Source organism: Thermobia domestica, chromosome 9, assembly GCF_964235325.1.
Source record: "Thermobia domestica chromosome 9, izTheDome1.hap1.1, whole genome shotgun sequence".
In the NCBI taxonomy this organism is placed as follows: Eukaryota; Metazoa; Arthropoda; class Insecta; order Zygentoma; family Lepismatidae; genus Thermobia; species Thermobia domestica.
Window position 1 is genome coordinate 10,265,537 of NC_137462.1, and position 13,365 is coordinate 10,278,901.

Below are 13,365 nucleotides of genomic sequence, written 5' to 3' on the forward strand. Positions count from 1 at the left end.
CCAAATACAAACAAGGAATAAAATAGCCAAATGCATGTACAAAATTCCACGAGATGCGTGCCATAGAATACCCACAGAAATGCAAAGTATGTATTTTATACAGAGTGTTTCAAATACCAACAACGTTTGGGATGTGACTCGACAAAAAGTATAGACTAACCTGGGTGCAAAAATCTGTCATTTCGGAGTTATAGATTGCCGAAAACATGAAAAAATGAAGTTTAAAGATCCATAGCTCCAAAACTATGGGACCTACCGTTGTCGGGTCAAGACTTAACTTAGGAACTAATATATGTGCTATCCAAAAATACATGTTTCAGAATCCTGTGGTACTCACACAACAATTTTTATGCAGGGAGTTGTTTGGCTACGGGTATATAATTTGAAGTACTCATCAACTGCCTCTTAAAAATTGCGGAATTAGTACAGGATTCTGAAACATGGATATTTCGATAGGGCACATACTAGTTCCTAAGTGAACTCTTGACCAACCTACGGTAGGTCCCGTAGTATTGGAGCTATGGACCTTCAAAGTTCATTTTTTCATGTTTTCGGCAGCCTATAGCTCCGAAATGACGGACTTCTGCACCCAGGTTGGTCTATACTTTTTGTCTTCTCTTGGTGTGAGGAAATGCCTCCCAAATGTTGTCGGTGTTCTTTTGAAACACCCTGTATATACGTATATAAAAGAGAAAAACAATTTCAGTGCTTCTCTACTCCACGGATCCCGAAGATTTCTACTATTTCAGTTTTCATTCCATTAACTCAAAGTTTTCTATGACACAAAGTACCACGTAAATAATCTGTTTTTTACATTTACAAGAAATGAAAGAAAAGTAATGAGAATGCATAAATGAGAAACTGAATTTGAAACCAGCTCAATTAATTAGTATTAATGTAATAATTGCTACATTTGGAAGCTTTACAATTAAATGAACATACAAAATGCTAAAAGCAGGAAGTCCTTGTTGAAAAGTAAATGCATGTCGCGTTTGCTTCTTTAATTCTTGCACTATTAATCTCAGGCGGTCAATTAACGTATCAGAACCTCAATGTTTTTCAGCATCAACAGAAATTAAAACATAATTTCTCTTTCTTTCTTATAATTACTGACTGCCTGATTTAGTATTACTGTCAGTAATAAAAAATGGGTTCTACTATTCCTGCGAGATACTACATTGGCATTTGCTACAATTAGTGGCAGAAACCGTTTTACTGAATAATTTTGTATATAAATTAAGATGTATCCCACGATAGATCCTTCCATATCTGATAACGATCTTTAAAAAATGATCGTTTCCACAGATAAAATCATGTACTGACGTATTATTACAAGTAAATCATCATTTGTGTGAAGAATCTCGAGATACTGTACATACAAGTGAAACAAATTTAAGTTCTCAGAAGTAAGCACAAATATAACATTATTCCAATTAAAGACCCATCAAAATTACGTTCAAGTATTTTTCACGAGTGAACATGTTATAAATACACACATTTGCTTCTTCCACAGCGATTCCGTAATAGCCAGACCTAAAAAAAACTGATTGGAATCTTTGGAATTATATAACGCATCTTAGTCTCTCTGGAATATTTCCAAAAATCGACTAACTACGAATTTGTAGCACGCAAATCACTGGTCACTTAATCCGAGCCCGCGGCTGAAACAATTTTACACATTACGTAGAACGGTACATGCGTTCCAATGTAACGCTAACTGCGTATCAATACAACGCCAAGGCATTTTTTTTAAAAAGAAAAAAGATAAAAATCTTGTGATTGCACGGTGCAGGAAGACAAGGCTACCAGAAACTACTTACAACTTCCCTCCAGAAAGTAGTAAGAAAAGAAGAGCGATGTCTACAACAATGAATGATCAACTAATGTATGACTCCTGCTTTCGCGGGGTAACTTACGAATGGTCTCATGAGGTTAAAAGGTCCTTGTGAAGCCCAACTGCCATCTACCTGTTTCTGGGCGGCCACTTGTTTCTGCAACTGGTACGCTTGTTCCTCTAACTGTTTGATTTTTCTCATCGCGTCCTCGTCCGCAAGCTTTTTTCTTTCTTCGCGTTTGTTATCCTGGAAACAGAAAAGAAATACATGATCAGCGTTATTTTGTTAGAAGCCAAGTATTAAACTATAGACGATTAATTATGTCTTCTAAATTATGCCAACACTTTTAAATTTGCTCACTACCATCCATCATAGAACTATTTTATTAATAACTCTTCTATTCTCTGGTAAGTTTTGCGAATTGAGTAAACTGCTGGATTTTACATATATACGTGTAACATCAATATTTATATTCAAGAACAAAACTAATGATCACAGGACTGTGGATACCTAAACCGCGATCTTCACTCAGCTGGGCTGACTTGTTAGGTTTAAGCTGCCGCCACGCCGATTAATTTCAACTGTTCGTTCCTCATTCATCAAGTCTCTAGATACACAATAATTATCTCAAAGCTATCTGATTAATGGAGGTTTTGATTGCCTGAACTTCAATGTTCCTTTTCAGCCAGAGGCAACATTTAACACGAGATTCAAACTATTTGAGTTCTCATCGAGTCTTCCATGCCACTTAGCCACAGAGGAGCTCTAAAAGTTCGCGAAATAAGTAACTCCAACAGAAGACTGACCGTATCGCTAATAGTTCCCATGATAATTGGCATCTGATAAACAAGTGAAAAATCTAGATTCGATTAACAAGATTATGATCTAACTTAATGTTCTTTTCTTTCGTATATATATATATATATATAGAGAGAGAGAGAGAGAGAGAGATGGTTACCAAAATAATAGAAACACCTTGAGTTAAAAACACCACAGATATCTGGATTGGCAACCGCAGCGCCGATCTCTTATGGTAGTGTGCTCGTGCAAAATTTCGTACTATATGGAGCAATAGAACGGTAGTGTGCAGTGAACTAAGGAGACAGTGATAGTGTAAAATGAACAGCCTCTTGATTTTTAAAACGTTACCTGCCAAGCATGAATTTTGTTGTTCACCGGTAGAGCGCTAAACGTACGTACGTACTTTATTCTTGTTTTGTTCATATTTGTGTAAGATAATGTTAATGGTGAAACATAATCTAAGGAAGATACTGAATCCGCTCGAATGGAAGTTGGGGGGTCCGATCGGACCTACTTGTGTGTTCTTTGTTTATGAGCAAGGGAAAAAATTACACTTGAACTGGAACTCAGTTCGCTAGTCTTTTTTTCATTATATGTACAAGCTATCTTTAGCTTTGTGTGAAAAGTGTGGATGAATTCTTGCTTTTTTTCTAAGTAGTTCCTTTGTGTAATGACAAACGAAGAAATATGTCCGGAATCGACCTCATTAGTAATACAGTGTAGTGATCTAGACCTTTCTGAAAATTCAGCAAATGACGGGGAATTCACAACAGTAACACTTTGCCAAAATAAATTAAAATAAATAATGAATTCATTGTTAAACTTTTAACATGTCACTCAAAAAGCAATACGTAGATCCGATCAGCCCTACACAAACAGCAAATACTTGTTACTTGATATTCAACACTCCTAGCGGGGTTAATCAGCAACATCTAACAATAAAACTCACAACGTAAATCTCTCCTATATTGTGTATGACAGAAACACTACAGTTTATTAACGCTAGAGGCAGCACTTTCAAATACAACTACTCTAACGACAAGCTGACGAATTAGAAATTGCAGGTCCGATCGGAACTACATGGCAGCTAACTTGTTCAAGAGGGCAAATTGATGGCGCTCGGTTAGTGGAGAGTGGCGAAAGAACTAAGTCTGTTGGCTGTGTCCCGAAAGACAGTATCCTAGGTGATGGCGGATTATACAATTCACGTCAATACCGCATCAGCAAAGAGGAACAGTGGTCGGAACAACACCTTCAGTGACAGTTCCCTCAGAATAATGAAGTGGGTTGTAATTCAAAACCGTTATGCGACTGCGGTACAGTCCGCAGCAAAAAACCTGCAACATAGCATGTAAGTTTATTGTGAAACGACAAAGTCTTTTGGTCCAAAATAAGTGTGCAGGGGGCGAGGTTTCTCCTGGCGTGATTCGTGCTACTTAGACGTTATGTTGATTCCCTGCGCTGTTAGGCGTAGTTTCACAATAACCTTACATGCTCACGTTACAGGTTTTTTGCTGCGGAATGTACAAGTAACGAACGAACTAAAGCAGCTCCTCCTACAGCCTGGTAGACAATCACAGTCCGTCGCGAATTATATAATACGGACATACGAAATCGGATTGCACGGACGAGACCCCAGATAAGAGACCATCACGCTTTGGCACGACGCCAATGTTCCGCGAATATACAATATGAACCGCTGAAAACTGGAAACGTACGATATGGTCGGATGAGTCATCGCTCACCTTGTTTCAAACCACAGGCGTTTCTGTGTAGTGGATACCTAAAGAAGCATGTGATCCACAGTGTCTCCGCCTAACCGTGAAACATGGCAGTGGTTCTGTGATACTATACGTCGTAATATTCTGGTTTTCAGAAAGTTCTGAGCTGACGCTTACCGGCAGTCTCTCTCGTCGCGATGAGAACATTTTAAGGGGCCATGTGCATCCCACGATCCAGATGTTTCCGAGCAAAGACGTCATATTCCAGGATGATAATGTGCCCATTGGCACAGCGACGTGATTTGAGCAGAATCAGGATAGATTTCGACACCTCCACGGGCCAGCCAAATCCCCGGATAACTGAACATCTGCAGTCAGTTTTGAAGACAAATCCGGTGTAATTTTCGCCTTCATCGCCCCTTATAGAACTGAATGATGCGCTGCACACGGAATGGTGTAATATTCCACTTGTTACAACTCACGACCTCTAGTAGTCTTTGGCTAGCTGGGGACCCCGCCCCTAGCCCCCCCCCCTCTCCCGTTTGCTCGGCTTACGACCTCGCACCTCTCAAATTCACAATTCTACCGAATTTCAAGTTTCTTTTTCTATTTCAATTATCTAAAGATTTTGTATCCCAAGGAAACGCACATTTAAATAACACGGGAATTTCTTTATCCCCCCCCTAAAATTTAAAAATATTAAATTTTAGCAATTTTCCTGTGGGTTAGTTCCAAAATCATGACAAATTTCATCATTCTAATCCTCCCGGAAGTGCCTAAACATTTTGGGGTGTACATGTCCCATATAAATCTGTGGCTTAGATCTAAAAGGAGGCCAATGTCACTTTTTTTTTTTTTTTTTTTTTTTTTTTTTTTTTTGGCAAAAATGAGATATTCTTCAATTGTAACATCTATAAATGGATGTTTTCTTGTGCAAGAAGAAAAATGCCAACACGAAATGGTTTGGAATATATACCATTCATATTAACATTTGCATTTCTTGCACAAGAAAATATCCACTTATAGGCGTTAAAATTGACGAACCTCTCATTTTTTGCCAAAAAGTGACACTGCCCCCTTTTAGATCGAAGTCACAGAAATAACATGGGAAAGATTTTTCAGTTTCCCACAAAAAGACTCTAAAGTTGGAATTTTTTATTTTTGGTGAGGTAACTCTAACGTAAACATACACGCATGCTAAATTGGAACTTTTTATTCCAATTCCAAGTACTTAAAACATGAGATGATAGGTTAACAAACCTCTTTATGTAACATGGGGAATTTCTTCATCTCCCTCTTAGATCCCCTAAAGCTTAAAAATATCCACTTTTGGCAATTTTCTTGTGGGTGGCCCGGAAAAGCTAGTCATACCAAATTTCAACTTTCCACATTAACCGAAGTAGCCACTTGTTATTTTATGTCAGTGAGTTCATGTAGTTTTTTCGGATATTAAAAATTATGATTTATATGACGCTGATATATATTCTTTTAGTCTATTATGTAAATTGTGATCTTTAAACATCCGAATTATAAATAAAAACTTCATATAATGAGTTTCACCAACATTAAACATATTTTAGTTTATCATCCAGAAGTACTATGAAATAAACATTGAACAATTATTATACTACGTTTACTTACTTGTATTTTTTTGAGTTGCATTCGCAAGTCTTCCAATTCGGCTCTTGTTTTCTTTTCAGCTGCCATTAATTGCACCTTATCCCTCTGTTCCTTGCTTACGCCTTTGTACATATCTAACAGAAGTTTCATCTCTTTTTGGTCATTTAAAGCTTTCCTGCAGGGAATATAAAAATATCCTATTTACAATACAGAAACGTATCGGTCTATGCGTAACGCTAAGTTACGGGATACATAACATGGCGAAATATTTATTCTTAGTCCTTATTTTAAATGCAAGACGCTTCAGTAGAGTTCAAAAAAGCCGGCTTTTTTGAATCGATGGTTTTCTGCACATAAAAAGTCGGCTTTTTTTGAAAAAAACAAAACGAGAATTTTGGAAATTTTGGCTTTTTTCATTTTCATAATTTTTCTATTTGAATAGCTTTCTTATAGTATACTCTAAAGTTAAATAAGATTTCATGACCTAAATACCGTATTTCGCTTTGGAAGTCACCACCAGGATGGATGGAACCCATGTTTTATGAATTAAAGTAAACATACAGTACGTAGTATTTGAGGGAAATTGTAGAGGATATTTAATTTTATTTTAACATCTGAGTTATCGACATTTTTTTCTTCTCTACGTCATTTCTTTTTAGTCATCCGTGTTTCATTTCTTAGAGATTAGTAGGCCTAGTCCAGCTTCTAGCACATAAGTTAAACTTACGTTTTTCAATATATCCGTCAGAGCGTATGTTTGTCAGTATATCTGTCAGAGCGTACTTCCACATTTTTGTTATACTGTACCTGTGCAATGATTTAGCAATAATCTTCCGGATACAACCTTGAATACAGTTTTATAGAAATAATCAGTAGCGGATTCAGAAATGTATTTTGGGAGGTGTTTCTCTGCTTAATGTTTCGTTTTTCTAAAATTCCCTAATTTTTATTTGGAAGGAGCTTGAAGTTTACGAGTATAGGCATAACTAACACTTCGTTTTGTTTGTATTCAGCAATAATCTCTCGGATACAATCTTGAAGACCATTTTATACTGGTAATCAGTGGCGGATTTAGAAAAGTATTTCGGGAGGGTTTTTCCATATTAATGTTTAGTTTTTCTAAATACCTAATTCCTATTTGAGGAGAGCTTGAAATTTATGACTAAAGGCATAACAAATATTTCAATTGTTTTAGAAATTCCGTAATTTCGGGGTACAGGCTTCAATCTGTAAGACATCCCCACCCTAACCTCCTTCGAAAATCCGTCACTGCTGGTAATTAGTAATAACAACGATTTAAAAACGATAAAGGAAGTCAGCCAGGATTCACAGTACACGCACTATCTCTACATTCACAGATGAAATTAAGAAAAACTTTTGTGAAAATGCTCGAATTCGGGATTGAATCCCGGACTTCACGATAGAAGTGCAAAAACTAACCACTCACTCATGGTTGTTGTGCAGTTGTGCTTAACTTAAATATATTCTCTCTCTATACTTATGGAATCCGAAGGTTCAATGCCGCGTTCACAAAAGCTCTCCACTGACTTCTATCCTTAGCCAACTGGATCCAGTTTTTACTTTGTATTCCTATTTCTGCGAGATCCATCTTAATATTGTCTTCCATCTGCCCGTATTTCATTATCCCTTTGACGGAATTTGACAAATACATTGTGTCACGCTCACTTGATCTTTATTAACATGTTCTGGAGAGTCACTCTTTCACTAAATTTTTCCACCCGCTTTACATTTAAAAGGTTCAAAGAAGCAAAGAAAGCTTTTTATTTTTAGCTGCAACATGAATGCAGGAACATGACGTCGCGTTTAAGTTACTCCCTCTGACAAGACACAAATGAGAACTTACAATCTCAGAATATGTAAGTCAGTGGGCCTTTGCAGGTGCAACAAACCTGAGGTTTCCTGTGAAAGAACAGGAATGGATTACACTTCATGGTGGGGGATAGAGTGGTTCAGTGGTAGAGCGCTTACTCTGGTACGTGAAGTCCCTGGTTCGATTCCCTCCCAAATAAGTTTGTGGTGGACAACATCGTGTCCGTGGGTTACCTCAAGGTACTCCCGTTTTCTTTCACAATCTCAAACCTCCAATTCTTCCATTATCACTCACTTGCCTTAATCATATCCGTCTTCCCTGGACTAAAGGGTATATTCGTGGGATGTTAAAGATTTTGCACTCCATGGTATCACAATACTATGATGGGTAAGATGTTCTTGTTCATTCTCAATAAGCTTCACTTCGAGAATAACATTCAGAATCCTGTTCCAAATTCTCCAGAGCTCTGGAAATTCAGGCGTTTCTTTTATATGGTAAAGAACCGGTTCATGAAAGAATATAACCCTAGCGAGTGTGTATATATGTCGATGAGGTTATCGTATTAATCAAAAGTAAGGTTGCATGCAAACAGAATATTTCGAAAAGGTATAAGCGATTTGGAACCAAGATATTCCAAACCTGATTATGCTCTTGGGTATACTTTCAAGATGATAGGTCTATCTTGGGAAATTACGTAATATGACTCAAGTGCAGCATTCAGTCACCCATCACCTAGTTCTAAGATCAGCAAATGAGCTGAAACATGTTAGTCATAAAATCTTTATGGACATCTTTCTCAGTTCACCTGCCCTCTGTGACGATATACGGTCACGGGGTATACGCGTATATGGGACAGTCAATTCTAGAGGGAAGGAAATGCTACGTTAACTTCGGTCTCAAGCAGCTGAGACTGAAACGAGCTGACGTTTTCCTTCCGGACAAATGAACTGTCCATTATGTGTTGAAAGGATAAAAGAAAAATGTATTTGCTCACAAATATGCATGTTGTGCTAGTGGGACGTTTTGTGATGAGCATGGCAACTGTCCCAAGCCGAACATAGTTCTGGACTGTAACAGGCACATGAGATATGTTGACAAGGTTGAGCAAATAGCAACCTCTTTCCACTCAGTCAGGCTCAGAAACTCAAACCACATGAATTGTACTACAACTCTTGTTATGGTTGGACAACCCCGTGTCTACATTAGTGAACAAGTCTGGTGGCTGAATTATACGATAAAATGAAGAAATAACAGATTTTTCCTCACGCCAACTTCTCTATACATGTGAATTCAATGATATTCAAAAATAAAAATGTACAACTTGACCGGGAATCAAATACGGTAAGCCGGAAACCGGATTCTATTCCTGGTACATCAACATTTGAAATATCACTGAAGGTAAATATTATATCCACTTTTACCATTGAACACATCAATGTAATAAAAATTACTTGCCAATGAAAAAGAAACTTACTTTAGCTGTGCTTTGAGATCCCGTACTAGTTCGCACTCTGTGTTTTTGGAATCTTTGGTCCTGTGCTGATCTCTATAGTCTTTTTCTGTCTTAGGCTCCTTCTTCAAATCCTTATCACGTTTGTTATCCTTGTCCTTCTTCGAAGGAGACGTCAGGTTTCTATCTTTATCTCCATTTCTTTCAGACTCTTCGATCTAGAATGGAAAGAAAAATTAAACAGTGAAAAAACAATTTCTCTGTGCAGGAAACCTAAGTCAGAATCCCGGTGAAAGAACATCCAGTGAAACGTTCCGCTTTCAGCTCTGTATGTTTCATACAGTCTATACTGAAAAGGGAGTTCAAAAGTGTACAAAGGATACAACTTTATAATTCCCAGACACAAATGATCAGTTTATCAGTGTGCAATCGCAGCACCTTCAGAAAGTTTACGTGCATCCTGGGAAAAAAAAATTTAAGGATCACTTTTGTTAATGAACTAATTACTAAAGCTTCCACTAAAACACAATTTAAGTTAGTTCAACAATGTACTACAAAACTTCCTTGACAATCCAATTAAAAATGGAATTACTTACCTGGAAAACCTTAGTTATTAGTACATAGAGTTGCAATAATGATTACGTTAATACGTACTCACTTGAATTTGCTGGAATTTCAATGTTCCCATACTAATATACAAATATTGAAGTGTTCAATACAAATGTAAGAATTTATTTATATCAACAACTGAGATACGTAGGGTGTTAGTGTAAAGTTATGCTTTCGTTCTTAATGTTATGATTGGACATTTCGGAATACAACAAACTATTTGAATGAGAAGAAACATGACTTAAGAAACGTAGCTACAGGATGGGTAAGAAATAACTAAGCATTGAAAATTAGATGCACTTTTTAATATTTAAGTAATCTCAATGACGACTTGTGCACATATGAATTATGAAACATGACTGCACATTTTTATATGAGTACTATACGTACATATTTTTAAATATTTACGTAAGATAACCAATTGCTTGATTGCTCAGAAGGCGAGATTTGCGGCATGCTATGAGGTGCGAAATTCAGTGGTGGTTTATGTGCACAGGTGGTGATGCATAATGAAGAATAAAGCACAACTATTGAGCCTAGAACAATCAATAAATGTCATAGGATGCTTGGGGGTACAAATTTGGAATGTTATCACAGACGTCCCAAAGGAAATCCTATAGCAATATCTAGTCAATCTCACTCACCCTGTAATAAACGTCACAACAAAATTATTTCTACAAAATGTAGAAATTTTTACAACACCGGATTTCTTTATAGCAAACATGAGGCTGGGATGATAGCCTAGCACAAAGAGCTTTAGTTTGTGTACACTAGCCGAGAAGAAAACAAGAAGTTGGTGGTTTGTTAAAGTTTAGCACCACATCTGCATAAGACGTGAACAATTTGATGTGTGTAAGAGGCATAATCACTATGAAATTAAAATACCGCTAATTTTACAGTAATTACGTGATATCTTCAAATATATAGAAGATAATCGAAATGTAGAACAAGAGGGCCCTAGACAATATTATTTTGCATGAGGTATCGTTATCACGAGTCACCTAATAAGACTCCAGTTTGCAACCGTTTATAAACGTGAAAATAAATACCGATTTTCTAAATGGCTAGAAATCGAAAGCAAATAAGTGAGTCGTGATGACCGTATCTCATGTAAAATAATATTGTCTAGCAAGCTCTTGTTCCATTTTTCGATTTGTTTTATCTATTTGAACATATCACATAATTACTGTAAAATTAGCAGTATTTTAATTTCGCCGTGATGGGGCCTCTTAATGTTCTCCCACCAGACCGCGTACACTAAAGACGAGGGCGCAGATGGCTAAGAAAAGATTCGGTGATCAAGAACGTTGAAAATAAATGATGATTCTGGTAAATAAGCTCGCCTTTGAATACAAATCAATGTGGATGTTCAGAAGTTTATAAGCATCTGTTATATCTTCGAATAACTAGCTTGGTGTTTCACAACGTATACAGGGCTAGCATAAGAGATCTATTAATTTTGAAAAGGATATATTTTCAAAAGTCATACACGTACGCACATGAAAAATATATGAAAGGAACCACAAACTCACCAAGTTTAAAACCCTTTTCCGAGGTTCAATATGCGGCCCTTTGGTGACACGACACACGTCCAGACGATACTCGAGTTCATTCCATAGTTTTTTGGTATAGTTCTGTCAATTTTCTACACTGAAGCACTGATGCGTTCTTTAAGCTCGACTAAGGATTGCAATAGTGGGGGTACGTAAACAAGGTTCTTAACGCACCCCCACAGGAAGAAGTCGCAGGGCGTTAAATCAGGAGATCTAGGAGGCCACGTGCTTTTCCCTTTACACAAGCAGCCACTGTCGAATTGCCGATACTACCGCAAAATAATTTGTTTATATGGCGGTTCTTTTCCACACTCTCTTTTGAAAGCGCTTTGCACAGCTATAACAGACGAACATTTCACATATTCAAGCACACAAAATTTTTTTTCTTCCTTTCCCTCCATTTTCGACAGATATAAACTCCGTACTGCCACACAGTACAAACTTAATGACTTTATGGTTCTTTTCATATATCTTTCGTGTGTATGCGAGTAATACTTTTGAAAATATAGCCTTTTCGAAACGAGTGAATCATTTATGCTAACACTGTGTAAGGTAAAATCTCGAAATTACATTAAATAATGACGGTGAAAGTGTGAACAGCTTTTAGCTTTACTTTAAATGTACATATAATTCATGTTTGCAACTTAAAGACATTTTAAACATCCTCTTATACTTTTTTTTTTTTTTTTTTAAATTTTGCATATGACAATTATGATCATTCAATATTTTAAAATAATATTAAATAAATTAATTCTCATTATCAATTCTTATTTACAAAATACATTAACTATGCGACAATGCATATAAAGTCTTAAATATGCTCACATATTTCTAGACTGAAATACACAATGCAACTAACTATTACTTTATTTACCACCAATTTATGAAAACTAGTCAGCTTACTTCCTAAATTTCAGATGTACTTAATTATCTTTTAGTAATTCAATGAAAGTAGAGGCGAGCGTTAAGAGACTATGAAAGACTGAATTCCAGCATGAACATTCACGAAGTTCTTACAGAAAAACGTGGAAGGCATATTGTGTTGAAGGAATATTTTAAACTACTTCAACGTTAAAAAAAAAAAAAAAAAAAACATTGTGACTTCACAGCGAATGCGATAATAAAAAGTTGTTGCTGTTGGAATTCTTAGTTACACAACAATCTAATCCGCGTTAAAAACATACTGGACGCAGAGTGTATTTAATAGAAATATCAGTCAGTTACACCAACATTCAAATATTGAGTGTGTTTTAACATTTTGGTAAATACTAATACCTACTATTCTGAATTGTGATTATTGTGGTGGTTAATTGTTTAGTAAGTTTGGAGGTGTTTTGTAAATATATCTCACATACCGCATGACTCTGGGTTCGATTAGAACAATAGACACATTTCCGGTGTTTATCCAACACTGTGAGCGAACTAGAGCGCTAGAAAGGTCGTTTGATAAAGTTCGCTAGATTTCTGAGCTTTAGATATCTATGGCCATTTATCCCCCGTCACGTTTGAGGGATGACGTCCCTCGGCAAGCACATTATCTGGGGAAAGGGACGGAAGAAAGGATTGGGGAGAGAAGGAAACGGCCTGGGGCCTATATGTTAGGTACCACCCCGGCATTTGCCTGGCGGAATGAGAAAACCCAGGAAAACCTCATTTAGGATGCCTGGCCTGAAAAAGCTTTTTACACTTTTTCGACCGAGTGCCTCTACCGGAAATCGAACCCACGACCGCTCGCACCAAAGGCGCACATTTGAATATATGGCGCTAGTGTCATCTATATGTAATTATAAAGCTTCAAGTTATTTTGCCAGTAATTTGTCATTTGGCAGTTGCTTAAGCAGAAGTATTTCAAATAATAAAAAAAAAAAAACATGGATACAACTGGAATTCATTGTGTGATTGAATTCTTTTTTTCTGAAGGAAACTCGACGAAGCAAATCCCTGA

The 13,365-nt window shown here is 36.8% G+C and overlaps 1 protein-coding gene across 9 annotated transcripts in view; it reads right to left on the reverse strand.

Moving 5' to 3' along the window:
• The window catches only part of Bre1 (E3 ubiquitin-protein ligase Bre1), a 75,153-nt gene that overhangs the window by 18,905 nt on the left and 42,883 nt on the right, over positions 1-13,365 (reverse strand). For 5 of the 9 annotated variants that reach the window (XM_081770594.1, XM_081770591.1, XM_081770587.1 and 2 more), the window contains 3 exons: positions 9,283-9,476; positions 5,999-6,152; positions 1,917-2,081 (listed from right to left, as the gene is read on the reverse strand). In XM_081770594.1, coding sequence (XP_081626720.1) covers positions 1,917-2,081; positions 5,999-6,152; positions 9,283-9,476 — 513 coding nt within the window. The remainder of the gene's footprint in view (positions 1-1,916; positions 2,082-5,998; positions 6,153-9,282; positions 9,477-13,365) is intronic. The other 4 variants (XM_081770589.1, XM_081770593.1, XM_081770592.1 and 1 more) reach the window with 1 other exon arrangement.